The sequence below is a fragment of the Trichomycterus rosablanca genome, chromosome 20 (assembly GCF_030014385.1).
Source record: "Trichomycterus rosablanca isolate fTriRos1 chromosome 20, fTriRos1.hap1, whole genome shotgun sequence".
Classification (NCBI taxonomy): domain Eukaryota; kingdom Metazoa; phylum Chordata; class Actinopteri; order Siluriformes; family Trichomycteridae; genus Trichomycterus; species Trichomycterus rosablanca.
In genome coordinates, this window is record NC_086007.1 from 25,846,779 (window position 1) to 25,867,061 (window position 20,283).

The 20,283-nt window shown below is 42.7% G+C and overlaps 2 protein-coding genes across 4 annotated transcripts in view; one reads left to right on the forward strand and one right to left on the reverse strand.

Moving 5' to 3' along the window:
* Positions 1–1,359: 1,359 nt before the first annotated feature.
* LOC134334722 (uncharacterized) lies at positions 1,360–5,497 on the reverse strand. Of its 3 annotated transcripts, XR_010015518.1 has the most exons (9): positions 5,324–5,497; positions 4,037–4,643; positions 3,532–3,943; positions 3,342–3,447; positions 2,964–3,199; positions 2,707–2,865; positions 2,493–2,612; positions 2,297–2,403; positions 1,360–2,073 (listed from the first exon to the last, which is right to left on the reverse strand). XR_010015518.1 is itself a non-coding variant. In XM_063017160.1 (8 exons), the coding sequence occupies exons 1-8, from the start codon at positions 5,420–5,422 to the stop codon at positions 2,400–2,402; spliced, it is 1,743 nt and encodes a 580-aa protein (XP_062873230.1). In that variant the 5' UTR covers positions 5,423–5,497; the 3' UTR covers positions 2,276–2,399. The 3 variants fall into 3 exon arrangements, 2 of the variants coding, with proteins under 2 accessions (XP_062873230.1, XP_062873231.1); XM_063017160.1 differs by lacking the exon at positions 1,360–2,073 and having other exon boundaries at positions 2,276–2,403; XM_063017161.1 differs by lacking the exons at positions 1,360–2,073; positions 2,297–2,403; positions 2,493–2,612 and having other exon boundaries at positions 2,789–2,865; positions 2,946–3,199.
* Positions 5,498–7,123: 1,626 nt separating this feature from the next.
* The window catches only part of dync2h1 (dynein cytoplasmic 2 heavy chain 1), a 75,316-nt gene continuing 62,156 nt past the window's right edge, over positions 7,124–20,283 (forward strand). The window contains exons 1-25 of the mRNA XM_063017199.1: positions 7,124–7,309; positions 8,125–8,295; positions 8,400–8,538; positions 8,689–8,807; positions 8,929–9,073; positions 9,190–9,422; positions 9,975–10,109; positions 10,739–10,852; positions 10,968–11,079; positions 11,378–11,502; positions 12,329–12,504; positions 12,651–12,846; positions 13,546–13,641; positions 13,911–14,075; positions 14,848–14,946; positions 15,046–15,185; positions 15,414–15,648; positions 16,903–17,030; positions 17,189–17,304; positions 17,796–17,923; positions 18,187–18,336; positions 18,432–18,637; positions 19,265–19,420; positions 19,501–19,615; positions 19,767–19,937. Coding sequence (XP_062873269.1) covers positions 7,124–7,309; positions 8,125–8,295; positions 8,400–8,538; positions 8,689–8,807; positions 8,929–9,073; positions 9,190–9,422; positions 9,975–10,109; positions 10,739–10,852; positions 10,968–11,079; positions 11,378–11,502; positions 12,329–12,504; positions 12,651–12,846; positions 13,546–13,641; positions 13,911–14,075; positions 14,848–14,946; positions 15,046–15,185; positions 15,414–15,648; positions 16,903–17,030; positions 17,189–17,304; positions 17,796–17,923; positions 18,187–18,336; positions 18,432–18,637; positions 19,265–19,420; positions 19,501–19,615; positions 19,767–19,937 — 3,756 coding nt within the window. The remainder of the gene's footprint in view (positions 7,310–8,124; positions 8,296–8,399; positions 8,539–8,688; positions 8,808–8,928; positions 9,074–9,189; positions 9,423–9,974; positions 10,110–10,738; positions 10,853–10,967; positions 11,080–11,377; positions 11,503–12,328; positions 12,505–12,650; positions 12,847–13,545; positions 13,642–13,910; positions 14,076–14,847; positions 14,947–15,045; positions 15,186–15,413; positions 15,649–16,902; positions 17,031–17,188; positions 17,305–17,795; positions 17,924–18,186; positions 18,337–18,431; positions 18,638–19,264; positions 19,421–19,500; positions 19,616–19,766; positions 19,938–20,283) is intronic.

The following is a 20,283-nucleotide window of genomic DNA, read 5'->3' on the forward strand; positions in this document are numbered from 1 at the left end:
TTACGCAAGATTCGTTGTCGTCATGGCAACAGCGCCAGTTTTCGACAGTCCTACGCAGCACTGTTGAGATTCTTCATCGACGTTGAGTTACGCAAACTACGCCGTCGTCGTGGCAACCTCGTCAGCTTGGAAGCTCGCGCAGCAAAACGGTCATCTAGGCTGTGGTGGATGTTTTCATAATGCGATTAATAAACAGAATTTAGATTAAAATGTATTTATAGTTTATTACAGTCGCTTTATTGTGTTATTTTTTTCTTCCGCTAAAGACCGCTGGATCGTTTGGTGAGTTGGCATTTATGTAGCGTTAAGCTAAAAAGCTAACCTCAATAACGGAGCATTAGCTTAGCATAACTGCTTCAGATGATCAGATTTGGACTCAAATTGTGAAAAAGATGTAAAAAGTATGTATTTCTTAACGCTTTCTTAATCAAATGTATCTCTTTTTACCACCAGTATTTATAAAAAGCGCAGTTTGTAAATGAAATCGTGTCTAAATGACAGCTACTTCATTTTATACTTGGAGGTAACAGTATTCCGTACATTACAATAGAAGTCGATGATAAGGTGTGCGGAACACTGTGCAATATATTATAAACCCTATTTTATATGAGTACACACACGTGTACACTGGATATTTATAAGGAACACCAGTACAGCTGCTAACTTAAGTAAAAGTTCAGTTCCAAAGAAATTTAGGACTGTATGTTAAAATCTGATAAAACAGAAAGCAGTGATTTTAAATTATAATTTACCTGTATTAATTTATTTACTTATTAGGATTTTAACATCATGTTTTACACGTTGGTTACATTCATGACAGGAACGGTAGTTACTGGTTACTCAAGATTCATCAGTTCAAGTTTTTAATGTCAAACAGTCATGGACAATTTTGCATCTCCAATCCACCTCACTTGCACGTCTTTGGACTGTGGGAGGAAACCGGAGCTCCCGGAGGAAACCCACGCAGTCACGGAGAGAACATGCAAACCCTAAACAGAAAGGACCCGGACCGCCCCGCCTGGGGATCGAACCCAGGACCTTCTTGCTGTGAGGTGACAGTGCTACCCACCGAGCCACCATGAAATTACAGTTAATGTATTTTGCATTTGGTGTGCACATGGGTGTGGGCAGAGGTATTTAATTTAGGCATGTTGAGGCAAAAGACTCATTGTTAGTAACAGACTATAAAGTCAGAGTCAGAGTCAGAGAGGTTTTATTGTCATTTCAGCTACATACAAGTACATATTGAAACGAAACAGCGTTCCTCTAGGATCACGGTGTAACACGGTACAAAAAGTGCAAGACAATACAAAACAGTGCAAATACAACAATAATACAAAAAATCCTATAATAAATAACTACAAAAGATATTCCTAATTATCCCTAATCTAAACAAGTAATTAGAAGACAGGACTAAAGACAAGTGTTAGTACATGATGGTGAATAGATGGTACAATGGTTCATGAGGTAGTGACATGTTGTACATTAGCAGCGTAAAATTGGCAATGCCGATAAGGTGCCTAAAAAGTAAATAAGGTGCAAAAATACAAGTAAGGTGCAGAAATTACTTGTGCAGTTCCAGGAGGTGTGCAAAAAATGCAAGTAACATAGTCAATACAGTTCAGTGTGTGGCAGCAGAAAATTTCCGGAGGAAATTGTTACAGTACTGAATTGAGGAGTCTGATTGCTTGTGGGATAAAACTGTTACACAGTCTGGTTGTGTTAGTCCGGATGCTGCGGTATCGTCTCCCAGACGGGAGCAGAGTAAAAAGTCCATGTGATGGATGGGTTGGATCGTCCACAATGCTGAGAGCTTTGCGGATGCAGCGGGTGTTAAAAATGTCCATGAGAGATGGAAGAGCGACCCCGATGATCTTTTCAGCTGTCCTCACTACTCGCTGGAGAGTCCTGCGGTCCGACGCAGTACAATTTCCGAACCAGACAGTGATGCAGCCGCTCAGGATGCTCTCGATTGTTCCTCTGTAGAACGTGGTGAGAATGGGGGGTGGCAGATGAGCTTTCCTGAGTCTTCTCAAAAAGTAGAGACGCTGCTGGGCTTTCTTGGTGATAGAACTGGTGTTGAGGGTATAAGTAGGACAACAAAGGACAACATTGATGAACAGATCTAAGATCTGAATTTCTGTTCACTTGCGTCAGTTTGTTACTTAGGAAAAGTCATTATTATGTTTTTTAATCTCAAGACGGAATGTAATTTTTGTATATAAATTTAAATACATTCAATTGATAAACAAGTGAATTATTTTTAAATGTTTTATTTATTTAGTCAGCAGATTACATGATGTAAAGTTTGGAGCTCATGTTGTTATGTAGTCTGTAGTCTGTCTCATTGGCCGAGGCGTCTTGTTGACTCATGCTGACTTTTATTTCTTCACTTTATTTTACCTGCATTTATATATATAAAAGGAACAAATATAGTCACACAGTTCTTCATACTATAAGTAGTTTTGTATAATTCTGGCTGTCATTTTTACCTGGCCTTGGCTATGATGTTTTTAAGAGATGCCCAGTCCTTTGTTGGCACAAACTTTTCCACCATCTTCATAAAGTTGCTGTGGGTTGCCAGAAATCTGATGGCATGTTGGGCATGGAACCTGCAGTAAAAAAAAGTGCTTTAAAACTCTTTCATGCCTCCATAACATGTGCTAATAGGAAATTAAAGATTTAAGAAGTTTTTCCATTCCTTACCTCACTTCCTGTGCTGCATCCTGAGCCAGCTGGCTTACAGTGGACAGAAGTCGTCCAGTTAGGGCCTGTTTTCCATTTAGCAGACGTGAAGCCCCCACAACCTCAGCAAACTTATCCAGGTGGAGCGCCATGCATCTTCTCACTGCTGCGTTTCGGTGGCTGGAGAACAAATAATGATCAGAACGATCAGTGGCTTCCGGATTGGTTTTATATTATACTGTATAATTGTCGATTTGTACATTTTTCAGTCTTCTTACTTGAGTCCTCCGGCCAGCAGAGCGTTGAGGACGCGAGCAGGCGAGCAGCCGATGACCATGGCGTTGAGAGCCATGTCTGCATCCTCTTTGACAAATTGACTCGACTCTCCAGCTTTGTGTAACAGGACGAGAGCCGTGCCATCCAATTCTGGGTCCATTGCCCTCTGCAGGTGGGCGTACAGGTGGGCCAGAGTGGTCATAGCCGCGCGTGACACCATGGAGCGCAGGTTCTTTACCTGAGATGGTGAACACAAACACAAGTGTAGTGAGTTTCTGTTGATAGTATCTATTAAAAAGGTCTGTAATGATAGCTGAGCTCCAGGAGGTCCAACTACTGTATTAGCTTTATATAGAGCAGGTATGATGCTGGTTTCTCACCTCCTGTATGACACACAGGCAGACCTCATGTAGTCTGGGCAGTATGACGTTGGAGTGATGCTCAGCCAGAGCGCGCACCACTTTCAGCCCCTCGATCTTTCTTTCCCTGTTTCACAATGATGAATTAGTACGAGTCTGTAAGGTCCTGCATGATGTTTTTTTATTCCACAACAAAACTCTGAAGACCCACCAGTCCTCGAGCTCCAGCAGCTGAAACACCTGGTTAAGTGCCACCTCAGGTCTGTCTAGTGGCTTCTCACTGACCAGGTCCAGGTCCATAGATGTCTCTCTCCTTCCGTTTGAGCCCGCTGCGTCCTCGGCCTCGTCGCCGTCTCTACCTGCATTGACTTTATGGGTAGAGACATTGGCTACATGTTTTACCCTACCTTGTTTTTTCTGCAAAGACCCATCCAAAGGAGTCGGCTTCTCAGCTGGATCAAGCCGATCATCCTGGCTCCGTTTCGGTGGACCTGCAGCTGGTTTTCGGGCAGCCATCTCTCTCTGTGTAGCACGGTCCTTTAGCATGCTATCCGCAGATCGAAGAGGTACATCCCATTTCTTGGTCAGTGCACTCATACGACTGGCGATCTCGTTCCAGTTCACTGTATCCGAACAGAGTCGTTTCTTAATACACCTTCATGTGTGTCTACAGCACGCTGTACAATGAGTTTTACGTTGAAGTATTTATTTCTCACCTGGTGCACTGTTGTCCCCATTCCTCCTCGCTTTGGTTATCTCCGTCAAAACCTGCAGCCTGGGAATACGGCTACGATTGGGTCTGCTTTTAATAACCGGAGATGCAGGCGTGGATGGCGCTGGCGTCCTGATGGCAGAAAGCGGCAGAAAGCGGAGCTCCGTAGGCGTGGACGTGTCCACAGGTGAACAGATACCTCTGGGGGAGCTCAGGGTACAGCGGACAGTACGGCTAATCTCTCTGGCGTTGTAGGCCGCTATCTCTGCCTCTTCCTGTACGTGAGCCTGCATGGCTGTCATCTCCATTTCAAATCCGCTTCGACCTTTATGCCTCGAGGGGAACCTTTCGAACCTCGAGGCCATTTTTGGAGTACCAACGTTCCTTCTAACTCTACACCCTCGGTTGGGTTTCTCCACAGGTGGAGAAGGCTTGATGTAATCAAGGTTGGGGAAGCCCTTCGTCTCCGGCAGGGACTCGTCTGGGCCGCAGATGCGCCTCAGGATGCCCTCCTGGGTTTTTTCATATGCTTCACCCTTCTCAATCAAACTAGAGCAACGGATTGCCAAGTGCTCTCGCTGCTGTTGTTCCATCTGGTGTAGCTGGTCGTCCTTCAAGTAAAAACAGTGTACCAAAACATTGTAAAATCACACCAGACATCAAATCTTCTTCTTCCTCGGCCTTTGTCTCGTTCGGTTGCGGGGTCGGCTCTCGGCGGATCATGATCCGCGTTGATTTGGTACAATTTTTACGCCGGATGCCCTTCCTGACTCGACCCTCCCTATTTTATCCGGGCTTGGGACCGGCACTACAATGCACTGGTTTGTGCATCTAGCGGCCGGGTACCTATAGGACAATTCAGTGTTTCAAATTAGCCTGGTGGCATGTTTTTGGACTGTGGGAGGAAACCGGAGCACACCCTCGTGGAGAACATGCAAACTCCGCACAGAAAGGACCCACACCGCCCTGCCTGGGGATCGAACCCAGGACCTTCTTGCTGTGAGGCGACAGTGCTACCCACCAAGCCACCGTGCCTCCCACACCAGACATCAAATACATGACATAATTTTCTTTTAGAATAAATACCCCTCACAACATCTTCTAAAACAAATAAATCTCACAGTAAAATGTCCTTAAATTAAATAATCTAGTCATCCAATGTCTGTAAATGTAAACCCCCCCCCCCCCCCCCACAGCTAAATGCACAATTCACTTCTATATTGTTCTTACTTGGATTCATTTTGTGCTACAATATAAAATAAAAGTTATTTTATTATAATAAATAAAGTACCGAGGTGGATTTGCTGTTCCTAATCAGAATTTCTCTCCTCATCTCTTCAACTTGATCCTGTAATCTGTTGAACTCCTCCAGTAGATCTCTAAACTCCATATGGATCCTAATGAGAAACGCTTGTTGTGTGTGATCGTCAGTGTGTGTGACACGTGTGAATGAGGTGTGTGTGCAGCTTACGGCCTTTATATATCAGTCAGGATAGAACTCAGCGATGTCATAATACGGTTCTGAAGCTGCTGCATCGAGAGGCCCATATAGCACCATATACAAAGTATATATGTTTACAGCTTATTACATATGAAATATCAGTAAACTGTGTGCTTCACTGAATTATTAGCAGCAAATAAAAAGTTTTAATACGTTTAAATACACTGTGTACACATGTGTAACTGCTCTAATACACATCGTGACCTTAATTAGGAAAATGCATTGCGTGTGCCTGGCCAAAAATCATCATGAAGATTAGATTAGATTCACTTTATATTTGTAATTATGTGTAAGAAAATTTTGACTTCTGTTTGTTTCACAGTTTGCTGTAAATCAAGTGGATCTTAATGACCCTCTGTTTTCTAGGTGGTTTAAGGGAGTGTTTACAGTCTAAAGTGTTGGTTAATTTTATTGCATTCAAACGCTAATAAAAATAAACAGTAAGAAACATTGCAATAATTTTACTTTTCATTTGAAGTTGTCATGTATCTACAGTATTGTATCTATATAAATAGATAAATAAATATATGAATACCTACTATTATACATCATGTATCTTGGCCAGTGATGGTGTAATGCAAACAGCAGAGGAATTGAAACGACATATTTTAAATAACTTGGGATAAAATGAGGTAAAATGGCAAAACACTGGCAACAAAACATGAATACATTATTATTGATTTTAACACGGCAGCACAGTGGCTCGGTGGGTAGCGCTGTCGCCTCACAGCAAGAAGGTCCTGCACAGCAAGAAGGTCCAAGAAGTTCGATCCCCAGGCGGGGCGGTCCGGGTCCTTTCTGTGCAGAGTCTGCGTGGGTTTCCTCTGTGAGCTCCGGTTTCCTCCCACAGTCCAAAAAACATGCAGTCAGCTTGATTGGAGACACTGAATTGACCTATAGGTGAATGTGTGTGTGTCTGCCCTGCGATGGACTGGCGCCCCGTACAGGGTGTTACTGTGTGCCTTGCGCCCATTGAAAAGCCGGGATAGGCTCCGGCACCCCCGCGACCCTGATTGGATAAGCGGTTAAGAAAGTGAGTGAGTGAGTGATTTTAACACTGATAAGCTGAAACATTAATATCTTTGCCCCTCACCGCTTAGAAATAAGTAAATAGAGAATTGCAACAAGTGGAATTGACAGTGATTAAATTGGGTGAAAATGTTTAAACACCCTAAAAATACCACTCCCCGAAATGTGCATGACAATGCCTTATAACCATGGTACATGTCACGGGCAGGTATATATTTAAAGTTGGGCTGATAGTAGTTCCTCGTAGTTCATGTGTCGAATGCAACAGATATGATCAGCACAGACATGAGTGATCAGGTCAAATTATTATGGCCAAACGACTGAGTTAAAGTTTCTCAGAAATAGGTAGAGGTGCTTACAGGTAGCAGTGATTAGTACCCACCGACAGTGGTCAGAGGATGGACAAACTGCAAACTGCCGGATTTATAAATGCCAGATGATGTAATAATTATGTATAAATGAAATGTGTGTGTGTGTGTGTGTTAGACAGACATGTTTAATCAGTGTTCAGGTGTATTAAGGCTGTGTATATAAATTTTTGTGTTCGATTTGGACAGACTGATGGCTCCTGCACTGGACAGCGACTCCCGGAAGCTCTTTCTTCTCACCACGGTGGGAAATTATTTCAGCCTGAAGACTCCACCTACACTCGCTACCTGTACACCGATCAACAAGTTTCTGGACGATGCAAATGAATTTGTGTTAGCCGCATGCAGGGATGGAGATGAGCTCCACTTTTCCAACAAGGTAAATACAGTTAAAATGATATACAGATGGAACGACAGAGTCAGATCGTACAGGTATAAACTAATATGTAGTGCAGAGTAGAGAGAGATGGATGCATGAATTGATGGATGGGTAAATTAACTGGCAGACAGACTGTTAGACTGACAGACAGACAAATGGACACATAAACAGTTTAATAGAATATCAGACACGTGAGGTTAAACAAATACAGAGACAGTGAAAGACAGATACTCTATATTGCCAAAAGCATTCGCTCGTCTGCCTTCACATGCATATGAACTTGAGTGACGTCCTATTCTTAATCCATAGGGTTTAATATGATGGGGTTCAACTCTTCTGGGAAGGCTTTCCACCAGTCTTAGGAGTGTGCTTATGGGAATTTTTGACCGTTCTCCCAGAAGCGCATTTGTCTCCGCTCTAATTCATCCCAAAGCTGTTCTATCGGGTTGAGGTCAGGACTCATCCACGTCTTTATGGACCTTGTGCTTTGTGCACTGGTGAGCAGTCATGTTGAAACAGGAAGGGGCCATCCCCAAACTGTTCCCACAAAGTTGGAAGCATGAAATTGTCCAAAATATCTTGGTATTCTGAAGTATTGAGAGTTCCTTTCACTGGAACTAAAGGGCCGAGCCCGACTCCTGATTACTTTTGGCAATATAGTGTACTTTTATTAATGCAGGCTAATACATATCGGTCATGACACCCACATATTGCTACCCAGTATTGTCTGTGCTGGTAATAAAGTATATTATATAAGCCAACTAATACAAGTAACTGATGTGTGTGTGTGTGTGTGTGTGTGTGTACATGTGCAGATGGAAAGCAAGCAGTTTGAGGACCAAGTGCTGGTCTTCTTTAAGCTGCATCCATGTGTGATTACAGAGGAAAACATCAGCAAAGCCGTTCTGGTTTCTTCCATGCTGGAGTCTCCAATCAACACACTGTACCAGTCCATGAGGACAGTTTTTAACCCTGCGCTTCTACAGGTATGCACTGGCATACCTTTTGAAGCCCTTGATAGGTGACTATGCGTAGCATATTTGGAATTACGTGTGTGTGTGTGTGTGTGTGTGTGTGTGTGTGCACACAGGATGAAAAGTGGAGTCAGGCATTTGACCCTCGGTTGCAGTCTCTGCTAAGCGAGCTTGAGGTTGGTTTAGGCTCTGTGATTCGACATACACACCCAAAGAATTCTGGGAAGAAGAGTCTTTCTGAAGCGGACGCTCTCGGTGGGTGATTATATCGCAGGCATATAATCACACAATGCACCGCATTAGATTAGTTTTCTAACAATGTGTACTAAATACCCATAATGCACTGTGATGGATCAGAGGAAACATGTGGCTTTACAGTAAAAAGGTGTGTGTGTGTGTGTGCAGGGATAATAATGCCGTGTGATGAGTTTCAGTACTGGGATGAAGTGAGTAAATCAGGAGAGAGGAACAGTGATCGAGTGCGAGCTGCATACTTCTCTCAGCTGTTTAAGCCTGTAGAGAAGGTACACACACACACACACACACGCAGACTGAGAGAGACTCTTACTGTAATGCATCAGTACACACATGTGCACACATTATTTTGGAACTACAGTTTGTGCTTGACTCGTCTTGCATGTGCAGGACTACAGTTCTCTCGACAGTTTAAGTCTGGCCGAGGTGTTGGAGGCGATGGAACACACTCGGGATGTGATCGATGATGTGTGGAAGCAGAACGAACACGCACCGTACCCCGACACACGCATGCGCAGACTCGTGGATGTCATAGGTGTGTAACAGTGTGATTCTCATTAAATGGGTTCTGTTTCAATCCCTCTGCCATCATGTGTGTTTATAAAGGTGGTTTTATAATGTGTGTGTGTGTGTGTGTGTGTGTGTGTGCAGGCTTCTCTCTGGCACGGTCAGTGCAGAAGAAGCTGTGTGCGCTGCATCTGTGGGACGATCCGTACTCCAGCGTAAGAGAGTGTGTAAAACTGGGCGTGGCGGTGTGTGAACAGTGGGCGGCGACCTGTGAGCACCTGACTGGCCAGATCTGGAAGCGCTACTCACCCCATCTATGGAGCGGAGACAAGCACTGCCCGGTCGGCCTGCGTGACCTCGCGGGGCGACTCGAAGAGGTGAGACAGAATCTGTCAATCATCTGTGATAATCGTGATGTATACAGAGGATCAAGTGAAGACAGGAATGACAATGTGGGCATAGCAGTCGTGGGAAATGACAAGGATATGGAAAAACAATTGATGACAAATGATTGATGAAAGCCGTGGTCTGTTCAGTAACCAGATATATGTATTTAAACCCTGGGCATTAAAGAAATAGGAATAAAGACGCATTCAGGCTTTTGAGAAGTAAATTGCAGAAAATCCCATAGAGGAAGATGATAACCACTGAGCTTACAAGATGGCCAGAACAGAAAATGAGCTACTGAACTACATTAAGATCCTCAAGTTACGTTATTTTGGTCGTGTGATGAGGCACCCACACGACAACACTGAAGGCAGCGTCATGACAGGACAGAAGACGAGCGAGACCAAGAATAAGCTGAATTGACAACATCAGTGTGGCTTGAAGAACCAGATTTAAATGTAGGGTTCTGGTTAGAAGTGCTACTACTCTTAGATATGATCCACATCAAGTTTGTTCACTTGCACACGTGTGTGTGTGTGTAGGTGCTGCAAGTGCGCACGGTGCAGGAAAAACTGCAGCGGATGTTATCAGGAGCGCAGCAGCAGCAGGTTTCCGCATCCACAGTGTTCAAGCCTTTCACTGGACTCAATCCTGTACTGTACAATCCTTATACTGAGGTACACACTCTAATACACACACACACATACATTTTCAGGTTATAATGATTCAAATAAAATTACATTTAACCACAGATGATGACATAAAACAATATAAATAAATAGATATGTTTTTTTAATACAGGTATGTTTTAAAATGTGCATTTTATATTGCTATTTTAAACCTTTTAAGTGGGCGTTTTTCTTGTTTTTAAAAGTATAATAAAGACATCAGAAGTAAACAGTGTACAGCTATGCAGTGACATGTAGATGTGGGGAAGATTATCCAGTTTTTATATTTGTATTTCTTTGCCTTGGTTGACGTTTAACAAACGTACTGATTTCAATCAACCAGCTTAATTTGCCGATCATCTGCAATGGATCTCCAACAGTTTATATTATAACAAAGATGGGCATGAATAAATTAATATTCATGAAAATTAGTAGCTCGATTTACTAACACAAATATACTTAATATTTAGGGACATACAAAGCTAATGATGCAAATGGGTTTAAAAGGAGATTTGTAATAAGAAAATATTAATACAATAATAATAATAGCACAAATACACACCTAATAAACCTAAGAATAAACCTAAGAAAGTATGACAAGTTATTCAGTCATCCTATGTGTGTGTGTGTGTGTGCAGCCGTTGTGGAGAGCTGCTGTGTCTCAGTTTGAGAGGTTAATTGCCCCGGCTGAACAGGAAGTCGCTGGAAGACTGAAGACTTTTATCAGGGACGTGCAGGACAGCCCTCAGCAGGTATACCCAAACTTCAAATCTTACATTAACAGCTCATCTAATGATGGCTTTACACAGATCATATCATAGCAGGTCTGCTGGGATGCATGTAATGTGTGTGTGTGTGTGTGTTCAGTTACTGCAGGTGTTTCAGAAGCACAGAGATCTCATTAAACGTCCCACAGTGAGCAAGCAGCTCCAACCGGAGAGAGAAACGCTGCTCACACGCCTACTCGACTACTGCAAAGGCAAGAACACGCACACACACACATATGTACGTACAATGGCGTACATTGATTCTGTTACTTGCAGCTTTTACACTGTGTTGAGCCTTTCATGTACCTGCATTGCATAATGTGTAATTCACACACGATACGTTATTATCTTCATGTGAAAACACGTTTTCTGACAGCCACCAAGAGTCGCAGCCTACGAACACTCAAATAACCACTGTGTAGAAGTCCTGATTAAATGGTTGGTTTGTCCTCTTTTTGGACAGAGCTGACTACAAATAGAAATTGAAAGATCTGCCATGAATCTTTGCAGGGATCCGTGCTGATTTCGAGAGTCGTTGCCACGGTGTAGCAGGAGAAAAAAGCGGTCCTTTGGCGGGCAGAAATCTTCCTGAGGTGGTTAACAACATAGTCTGGGTCAGGCAGCTGCTTGTAAAGGTAAAACAAGCAGTGTGTTCACAATGCAATGTATTTTTAACAGATTAGGCAAATAGACAATGGAGCAAACGTTAAAATGTCCAGCAAATGCCAAAATTCTAGTCAGCTTGGATTAAAATAACTCATTAATACCACTAAAACCACTATTATATGATCTGTAGTCTTGGTTGAGATCTCACCTGTGCTATCAACCTTGATTCACGGATAGTACATGATACTGCTCTCTGTGAGACATCGTCTCTGCAGGTAAATAGGAGCATTTACTGGCTGCTCATATGTCGGCAGGGTGTGTGTGATGATCTACGGCTCTGCCTCATAGATAGTTACGATCAGGGAATTGCATATGATTAGATTGGGAAGTTAAATAGATACACATGCTGTAGTGTAGCCCCGTCTTTACACAATCAGTGGATGAATCCATCAATCAATGACATAATGACTTTTTACCATTAAGAAAAGAACGAGGAGAATAAAATGCTCAGTATAAAGTTCATTTTAAATCATGTTAAAAGGGCATGTTTAATTATCCAAGTGTCAGAAACCAAAAAATCCCAATAATCATTGTTTATATCTCATTATTAACTCGGCGTAATAAGTGAAATCAATGAAGTTTCATACCAAAAAATCCTTTTAACTATATCTTTTTAGATTTTGAGACATTAAGACGGGTCAATTTGACCCGTAAACATAACAGGAGGGTTAAATATAGTACAGCTCCTGGGTCTTATTGTCCCTTATCGTCTTCTCTTGAGTTGAAAGGATGGAAGCATTCATTTTAACTGTCCTGAGGAGTCCTGTCGTAGATTTTGTGAATGTCTGTGTTCAGGTGGAGGACTCTGTAAAGATGGCAGAGGCGCTATTATCAGACCTGCCGGGCTTTCAATCATTCATGCGTTTCTCTGATGAGCTGCTGGAACAGCTGAGGTCGTACGAGCAGGACCAGTTCGATGACTGGTCACGAGATTTAATCTCCGGACTCTCAGACCCCAAATCTGGAATCAGGTGCGTTCACACAACCCAACTCATTTCTGTATCATTTATTCTGATGAATCTAAACTTCAACATGCTCGTTTTGTCCATCATGACCTGTGTGTGTGTGTGTGTGTGTGTGTGTGTGTGTGTGTGTGTGTGTGTGTGTGTGTGTGCAGCCTGCAGGCCAGTAACCGTGTGATGGAGCTGGATCATGAAGATGGGAAACTAAAGGTTCAGTACTCTGAGCGCTTGGTCAGTCTGGTAAAGGAGGTGAGGCAGCTCTCTGCACTCGGGTTTACAGTTCCAGCCAGGATCCAACAGGCAGCTCTTATTGCTGAAAAGTTCTACAGACAGGCTCTCATCCTCAAACAGGTACACACACACACACACACACACTATCCTTCACCTACATGAATGATGCTAGTTTGCTATGTGGTTTAAGACTGAGCCCATTTCACTGGATGCTCATTTCTAGGGTCTAGTATTGAACGTTTGTTGTATGCATTTAATAATCTTCCTGGGCCTTGTCCCAAACCACATGATGCCTTACAAAATAGTATGCCACAATTAAACTTCACTCCTTACTCTGCGAGGTCGGGGCGGCACGGTGGGTAGCGGGGTCGCCTCACAGCAAGAAGGTCCTGGGTTCGATCCCCAGGTGGGGCGGTCCGGGTCCTTTCTGTGTGGAGTTTGCGTGTTCTCCCCGTGTCCGCGTGGGTTTACTCCGGGAGCTCCGGTTTCCTCCCACAGTCCAAAGACGTGCAAGTGAGGTGAATTGGAGATACAAAATTGTCCGTGACTGTGTTCGATATAAACCTCGTGAACTGATGAACTGATGAAACGACCGTTCCTGTCATGAAAGTAAAACAAAGTGTAAAACATGACGTTAAAATCCTAATAAACAAACAAAACAAACTATGAGGTCAATCTATTGATGTGTGCTGTATTGTGATATTATGTTTTACAGTAGTGTATCTCTTAGGGACACAGCCTGAGACTCGTATTGACCTCAGATGAATAGAGGCAGACGTTTAGTGAGTGTATGTGTTTGTGTGTGTGCACATCCTTCAGGTGGCTCATTTCTACAACACCATAGACCAGCAGATGATTCCTTCTCAGAGGCCGATGATGCTGAATTACGCTCTGGCTTTTGAGCAGGTTATTAAGGTAACTATAATATTAGATTGTATTTTTATGCAGTAAAGAGGTTGTAGTTGAGGTCTGAAGTTTACATACACTTGTAAGGATTTCTGTACCTTTTTGTGACTGAATGATTGGAACACATACTTGTTTTGTACTTGCTCTTGTGTTTAATGAAAATAAGACATTTCATTTTATGTATTATGACTAAACACTTTTGACAGATCGTTATTTTTAATCTTTTAATCAATTTGTACTTTAAAGCGAAATCTGCCTGATATCTTGTCTATGTGCAGCAGAGTCCTCGCTCAGAGTCACGTGTTGGGGAAGGAAAGCTGCAGATAACGTGGGACAATCCCAAAGAGCTGGAGATTTACATCAACAAGCTGCAGAATGCCGCTGAAAGACTCTCTGCTCAGAACAGGAAGCTCCGCAAATGGCACACTGACTTCATCGACAGGGTAACTGCGACGATGCATAGCTGTAAAGCGTACCGTCGTTGTTATCATGGACAAATAGTGGACATTATGTTGCTGTACCCCAGATTCACATTGTACGCATTAAGAAAGCATTGAGTCTGTGATCTAGACCACAGTTCCACTACTGCAATGTGTTTACTTAACAGCTTACTCAATCTACGTCACTGCGACCTCAGAATTCATGTAAAATCATGTAGCAATAGAAAATCAAATAACCCTGATACACCTGTAGCACCAGATCAATGATGTGATTCACAAAACATGAGTGAATGTCATAAACATTAATGTTTTACGTCGTTTACTACCGCTGAGATATGGGTTTGACTTTTTGGCATTTAGGAGACGCTTTTATCCAAACCAACTTATGGTACTGTGACAGTGTATTGTCTAAGCAATTAAGGGTTGTTTAAGGGCCCAACAGTGGCAACCTGGCAGTGGAGGGGCTTAAACCAGTGACCTTTCGATTACTAGTCTAGTATCTTACCTGCTAGGTTACAATGTACGAAAAACAGCTATGTAAAACTCAGATTGTTGCCTTTTAATGTCAATGTGTATTATATGGATTAGGTAAAGCAGGTGCTCTAGGGCACTAGGTATTAAATAATCGACTAGTCATCTAGTCATTAGGAAAATTGTGTCCTAAGAATGCATAAAATCTTAAATGAACATCCTAGTTTGCTTTGTATTTGTATTTTGCATGTTGGCATGGTCAGTGCACATTTGTACCTCTGTGTGTGTGTGTGTGTGTGAATAGGTGGTCATGTTAATGGGTGTGGATCTCCTTCGGCAGCAGCAGCGCTGGAAGGAAGGACTACAGGAGCTCAGAGCTGGATTTGCCACTATTGAATCCCAGGCACGCACCGCCAGTCAATCCCAAATAATTCAATGACCTGAATGCGCTTTTAAAAAATAATACTGTGGTTTTAATAAGGTGTGTGTGTGTGTGTTGTAGGGAGTGCGTGTCAGTGATATGCAAGCGTGGAGGCAACATTGGAACCATCAGCTTTATAAAGCACTGGAGTTTCAGTACCAGTGCGGATTAGAGGCGCTGAACAAGAACCTTCCGGAAATCCACGTAGACCTTGTGTTTAAGTGAGACTTCTTCACTACACAAGCATCCTAATAACAGGCTTTATCTTTATAATGATTCTAAAATGCTCTGGAAATGTATCCTAATGTACATTTAGTGCACTTGTGGACGTGGCAGCCACTGCAATAATACTTCTAGTACCTCTACCCGATTCTGTGCTGTCCTACCTTGCTTAGACTCAATACATTCAGCCTTTAAGGAAGGTCTAATACATGTTTGTGTGTGTGTAGGCAGGGCCGCCTGCAGTTCAGGCCAGCGTGTGAGGAGCTGCGTATGAAGTACTACAGAGAGATGAAACGCTTCATCGGCATCCCCAATCAGTTCAGAGGAGTGTCTGAGAACGACAAAGGGACGGAGCCTATATTCACCGCCATGATCGACAACAACGCCCGATCCTTCATCACCATTTACAGCAACGCAGAGATGCTGTTCAACCGACTGCAGCGTGTACAGGACACGTTCGAAGTTAGTACTAGTGCGCGTGCATACGTACACACACACACACACACACACATACGTACAGTGACTCACCCCCTGAATTCTATACTTACATGCTGTACTCGCTGTAATTACTTCTGTATTGCAGATTTGTCACACTGGTTTCAGATCGTTAAACAAAAACAGATAAGACAGACTGGTGTTTCAGTGAAGTGCACTGGGGAATACACTGGTGCAGTCCCATATGATGGGCATATAAGAAAGTCCCATGTGGGTGTGCAGAGGGATATTCTGTACGTGTGCGGGTGTGTGATTTTTATACGACTCGCCTTTCAGTTCTGCTTTCCTTTTGTAACCGCGCTGATTTTCGCTTTCTGTGTTGTGGTGAAGCATGTTAACGTTTTCGTTTACGGTTCGTTTATTTCGTTTGTGCTGCAGGCTTGTACACGCTTCAATCCGATAAAAAAAAAAAAGATTCATTCATTTACTTTCATAAGTTAATTATCATTTTCGAAAAATATGGCAAATGTTTATACTGGTCAGGATCAATGTGGGTCCCAGCTTTACTGGGAAACACTGGGCGCAAGGCAGAATTACCCAGAATAGGGCTTCAGCCATCAATATCACCGATCACCGAGCAGGGTGGGATTTGACACTGAGCTGTAGAGCGTCTGGGACCGATCTTTACAGGGTGCTGATCTATCGCAGGATTTGCCACCTCTCGGACTGTCTGTCTAGATTCCATGCTGGTCAATAGCACCCCTGAGATTTCAACCCGGATCCCTGCAGTGTAGTAGACTGTTATCGGACAAATCATCTGGGTGAAAACTACACATACTCAACAACTTATATTATTATTGTAACATAAGTATATCCACATTATTTTAATGTATTTTACTATGTTGTATGTTTAATGTGTGTTGTTTGATGTTCAATGTTTGTATTGCATAGTATGTCATTGTATGTTTGTATAAACGATATGTAGCTTGGGGTGGCCCAAGTAAAACTTCCCCTAGTGGGACAATGAAGTAAATCAAATCAAATCAAATCAAATACTCTTATGTTGAGAGGAAATTGGACCAGATAACCAAAATCAGATCTGGTTTTATCAGTCAGGTGAGCTTTACATCTGTATTAGTGTCTGCTTTCATGGCGTCTTCTTAAATGAGCAGATTAAGACAGCTGTCTAAAGTCTATTCTGTAAAATGCTATGAAAATAAAATATTTACAGGTGTGTGTGTGTGTGTGTGTGTGTGTGTGTGTGTGTGTGTGTGTGTGCAGGAGTGGGTGGTGTTGGGCCAGGTGGATATGGAAGCTCTGGTGGAGAAACACCTTCACACCGTTCAAGACTGGGAAAGGAACTTCAAAACTCTTAAAGTGAAAGGGAAAGAGGCTGAACGCCTGCCCAGGTACACACACGCATACACACACACACACACACACACACAGTGAGAACCTGTAAAAATGTTTCCAAAAAAGAGAATTTTTTGCACCCTATGCTAAGTATAATTCAGTTAACCTTTCAGATTAACCAATCAGCATTGTGTGTGTGTGTGTGTGTGTACAGTATGGAGAAGGTGGACTGCTTTACAGTGAACTGTGAGCCGGTGAAGGCTGCGATCGACGATCTAATCCAAAAACTGTTCGACACGCTTCTGATGGCTCTAAGGAAATCTATTCAAGGTAAAACACCCACTGTAGCTAAATGGATCCTGAACCATGAGCACCATCCCTAAGAAAACCAGTTCCTTTTAAATATGCAATAGTAAATATACACAGTACAATGCTGCCACCTACAGCACCAATCAAGTAATGTATTATATGTTCCAATTAAAATGCAAATAAATCCAGTGTGATAGTACAGTAGTATGGAGATTTAGGACGTAGCATCCTGTTTCATTTTTACAGTTCTGTACGAAGATGAGCTGTGCAGCACCCACACAGGCTGCTGCAATACCGTACTGCCACAGTCATAAAAACAAAAGATGCTCTTTCTATCTTTAGAGTTAGAGCTATCTGTCTTGTTGCAGCGCCGGAAGCAGAATTTGTCTTAATATGGGTTAAAATGCTCAGAACTTCAGTCTGTATAAAACCTAAATACATAATACTGTGATACCAGAGTAAATTTCTTTGTTGTTACTGTGAGTACAAAATGTGTGCGTGTGTTTCTTCAGCACACATCCAGGCTATAGAATCTTTCGTTAATGGTGCGATGGAGACGTTATCCACACGGCCTGAGAGTATAGAGGAAATCGGGGAAGCCAACGCCAAACACAGCCAACTGCAGGCCAGGAAACCAGAGGTGCTGTTTTGCTGTGAATACCTCAAAGATGCTTTTAACAGGACTGTAATATTGCTGTAATGTTCCTGTAATGTGTCAAGGTTCTGCCGCAGTTACGACAGTAACGTTGTTTTGTTTAAAGCAGATGGAAAACAGTGCTGTTACATGGCTGCATTATTGCTTCCCTGTTTATAGGCTCTGCATCAGTTAGCAAATAGAGGAGAGGGACGTGAATTTACTGTTGTTAAAACGATGCATTAATGTTCCTTTAATGTCGTATTTAGGTTCTGCCTCAGTTCCAGCACATGGAGGACAAGAACAGACTCCTGCGTTCGGTAGCAGGAGGAGGCGTCGACTCAATCAGCTCCCTCAGAGCAAAGTGGGACAAATTTGACCTGATGATGGAGAGTCACCAGCTGATGATCAGAGAGCAGGTACATACTGTACATACACCTTCACTCTTTGTAATTTAACATACTCGGTGTGTCCAGCAGTGGCAGCATTATCTCCTTTTCTCTCGTTCTCTCAGGTGGAGGTGATGAAGGGAAGTGTATCATCTCGTATCAGTGCGTATCTCCAGGAGCTGCAAAAGTTCCGCACCCGCTGGGATCAGCTCAGACCCGGCGACGATGTGATCGAGTCATGTGACCACGAGGCACTGCAACGCTGTGTGGAAAGAGTGAGGGAGAAGACGGACGAGTTCAACGAGCTCGAGAGCACTCGCAAGAAACTGCTGTACGATACACACTGCCACACACGTTCATGTAGGGAAGGGCAAGAATCCCAAAGGGCAGCTGTAGCCTAGAGTTCAAGTCTCACCACTGCCAGGTTGCCACTGTTGGGCCCTTGAGCAAGGTCCTTAACCCTCAATTGCTTAGATTGTATACTGTCACAACTGTAAGTCGCTTTGGATAAAAGCATCTACCAAATGCCAAAAATGTAAATGTCAAACAGTCTGAAAATGACTCTTGAAATAAAGTGTCTTGGACGAAATGTGAAATGTGGTGAAGGAAGCATATGATGTAGCCATTTGATATAATGTTATCCAGGAATGGATTAGGAATGGCCATTTGGATGTACAATGCAGTAAAAAAAGTAATTATTCCCCTTCAGATTGCAGTTTTTATTGCACTTAATTGTATTGTTAAGCCAGTTTGGGTAATTGAATTCAGCCAGGCTTGATTTCAGCAGATTATCAAACTTCAAATCATGCTATAAAAGTTTGCTTCACTTCATAGGAACCAATGGCAAAGCCAGTGCGGAGTTGTTTTGCTGTGTAACGTGCGAATGAAGCTTAAGGGTTCCACCAAACCACAGTGAGAGCCTGTACTGTAGATCTAATGTGTGTTTATCTGTGTTTAGGGAGGACTGTGAGCACTTTGGGCTGGACACGCCCGACATGTCTTTGGCGTTCGACACACTGAAGGACCTGCAGCGATATTCAGATATGTGGAGTCTGTATGAGGAGTTTCAAAATGAAATGAACATTAGTGCACAGCAGGACTGGATCACCTTCAGGTACACACACACACGGTTTTAGCATCTGCTCGCTTATAACTGCCAGCTGTCGGTAAATATCAGGATCATACCTCCCACAGGAGTAAGACCCATGAGTTTGAGGAGTTTCTGTTTACATGGCATGATCGCCTGAGGAAGCTGATCGAACACAACACCATGACAGTGATGTTACAGAAAGAAGTGGACAAATACAAAGTAGGAATTGTATTATCTTGTAATGAATTGGCCAATAAGTGTTATATGTATATGATGGTACAACTTACCCTAGTAGATTATGCATGTACATTAAACTGTTTCTGTTACCAGACATTTCAGCTACACTTTAATCCCTGGTATGTGTGTACAGGCTCTGATTCCCGTCCTGAAGTACGTTAGAGGTGATCACCTGTCTCAGGATCACTGGCTGGATCTGTTCAGGATGCTGGGTCTTCCCAAAGGAACCACATTAGAGAGGCTGCTGTTCAGGGACCTGCTGAACGTCTCACACACCATCATTGACAAAGCCCTGGAGTTAAAGGTACACACGTGTAATGTAGTAATGAGCTGATAATACAGCGTTGTTTAGGGACGGAGTTTAGAGTTGAGTTTGTCTGGGCACTAACCAGGAAAGGCTTAAAATGTATAAATACTATATTAGACACGACTAAGTAACTTGTAATTCAACATGTATTTTAATTTTATAACAAAACCCAGGGAAGAACTATATGGCCATAAGTAAGTGGACCAATATATTAAGGTCTAGTGTTTCAGTCACACCCATTGCTAAAATGTGTGTAACATTATTTACATAAAATAAATGATATGCGTCCAACTTTGTGGCAACACTTTAAAGAAGGCATTTTTTGTTTAAGCATGACTTGGCC